Source organism: Anneissia japonica, unplaced genomic scaffold (assembly GCF_011630105.1).
Source record: "Anneissia japonica isolate Jap-2015-1 unplaced genomic scaffold, ASM1163010v1 scaffold4469_len402912_cov134, whole genome shotgun sequence".
Classification (NCBI taxonomy): domain Eukaryota; kingdom Metazoa; phylum Echinodermata; class Crinoidea; order Comatulida; family Comatulidae; genus Anneissia; species Anneissia japonica.
In genome coordinates this window covers 213,728-215,749 of record NW_022754049.1, presented here as the reverse complement: position 1 = coordinate 215,749, position 2,022 = coordinate 213,728, and the positions used below count along the sequence as shown (strand labels likewise).

The 2,022-nt window shown below is 32.9% G+C and overlaps 1 protein-coding gene across 2 annotated transcripts in view; it reads right to left on the bottom strand.

Annotated features, from left to right (window-relative positions):
- Positions 1-1,354, bottom strand: part of LOC117123029 (sushi, von Willebrand factor type A, EGF and pentraxin domain-containing protein 1-like) — an 8,103-nt gene extending 6,749 nt beyond the window's left edge. For both annotated transcript variants that reach the window (XM_033268828.1, XM_033268829.1), the window contains exons 1-2: positions 1,156-1,354; positions 34-411 (exon numbers count right to left, since the gene is read on the bottom strand). In XM_033268828.1, the coding sequence (XP_033124719.1) occupies positions 34-411; positions 1,156-1,330 (553 nt within the window). In that variant the 5' untranslated portion in view covers positions 1,331-1,354. The remainder of the gene's footprint in view (positions 1-33; positions 412-1,155) is intronic.
- Positions 1,355-2,022: the final 668 nt, after the last annotated feature.

Genomic DNA, 2,022 nt, shown 5'->3' with positions numbered 1-2,022 from the left:
TATATATATATATAGCACGTATGTTAAACTTACTAGAACAAGTGATGACAGATTCAGTAAACCATCCTTCCGGTTTGCAGATGGTAACCGTCTGATCGTTCGCTTGTCCCGAATCTATTGAGTAACCGTCTTTACATTCCCAAACCAGGATGTCACCAATAACATTGATACCCTCCAATGTTACGTTCCTAGATATTACCTGGGTATCGGGGAATGAGAGTTCTGGGCAGATCTTGACACACTCGGGAGTCTCAGCGTCCCATGTATCCCCACCTTGGCATGTCAAATTCGCCTGGCCTACGATTACATAATTACTGTAACAAGAAAAAGTAACAATTTCTCCTATTGCATAAGACGCTTTAAATGGTTGCGTATTTCCGTTACTTTTAATCCCAGGAAACCCACATACATCTGAAATGATAAAATATTGAAAACAACAACAACAAAAAAACAACATAGGCCTAAATGTATATTCATATACCATAGGACGTAATGTACAGCAAGTCATTTTAATGATGATTATTCATTATTTGATGATAGTGATGACGACGATGAAGATGAAAATGATAAAGATAGTAATGATGATGTGATGACAAATAACAATTATAATAATAATGACGATAACTTATTATGACAATGATATCAATGATAATAATAATAATAATAATAATAATATTTAATTTAATAATTGTGATAATGATAATCAAAATGAAAATGAGAAACAAATTATACTGAATTATATTTACTTCGAAACAAAACAGCTGCTTTTCGATGTTTATCTCTAACTCACATCATATAACATATCTATAATTATATATATATATATATATATATATATATATATTATATATATATATTAAGTGTGTGTGTAACGTAACAGGACAGGCATAAATAACCTATCCACAGTACGTACATGCCTACATAAAACCACTTTATTCATCTCCGTATTCAAAAAGCAAATACATTGTTTATAACGCCTATGTTCTTTCCTTTCCGATTGTAAATAAAATTCATAAACCTGTCCCGCACGATAGCCAGATAAACATAATCTGATTACTCTCAATTTACATTAGGATTTGATATTGCCATCATTATATATAAGTTTGAATATTTTACCACTGAAAAGGGAACTAATAAAATATCGAGCGTCCTTACCTTCACCTTGACTGTATGACATCGGTGAAAAATATAATATCACTATACACAGATAATAAAGTGTGCCTAATGATTTCGTGTTCGCCATCTCTAGATCGAATGAATCACTGTGTGGATCATTTTTTATCGAACTGTTTTGTTGCTCTAAAAAAATGGCCTTGCTTACGTTTACCATTCAAAGACATGCAAATCCATTTGTGGTTTGGGATAGCTTTTGTTACGCGGTCGAGGGTGTATTGTTCAGGGATTGTTTAGTAAATAACTAGGTTTTTTGTCGACAGTCTCTCCACCATAGCCCATTCCACCGGTAAAGGTAACTTTTGAATCATCGATCTCGTCACACATGACTGACTCCTGACTATTAGTATACCTCTCGTCTTTCATTCAGATATGTGACAAATAATACGTATGAATAGGGTAATAGTTGTTTATCTTACGTTATTTCAAAATACTTGGGCTTAATCATACGTATGAAGATAATTTACCTTTATATTCATAAGCTAACAATGCAGATTTTTTTTTAATTTGTTCACAACCTCAGAATATTGTATATCTACCAGTGTACTTCCGGTGATGCTGTGCTCAATTTTCCGTGAACGAATCCATTACAAACTTACGAAATGTAGTAATATGTATCATAGGGACTTACGTAGCTGATTATACATAATATCTGCATCATGATTTAACAGGAAAGCTTTCAGATTGTGCGATCTATTCTCTCAAAACTATTGACATTTTTTTCGTCAATTCGCAGGAAACGCCGGAATATCGGTAAATAAATTTTATTTTGAGACAGATACAGAACTTTTATACACATCTAGATGTGTATAAGAGACAGAGTGATGACAGATTCAGTAAACCATCCTT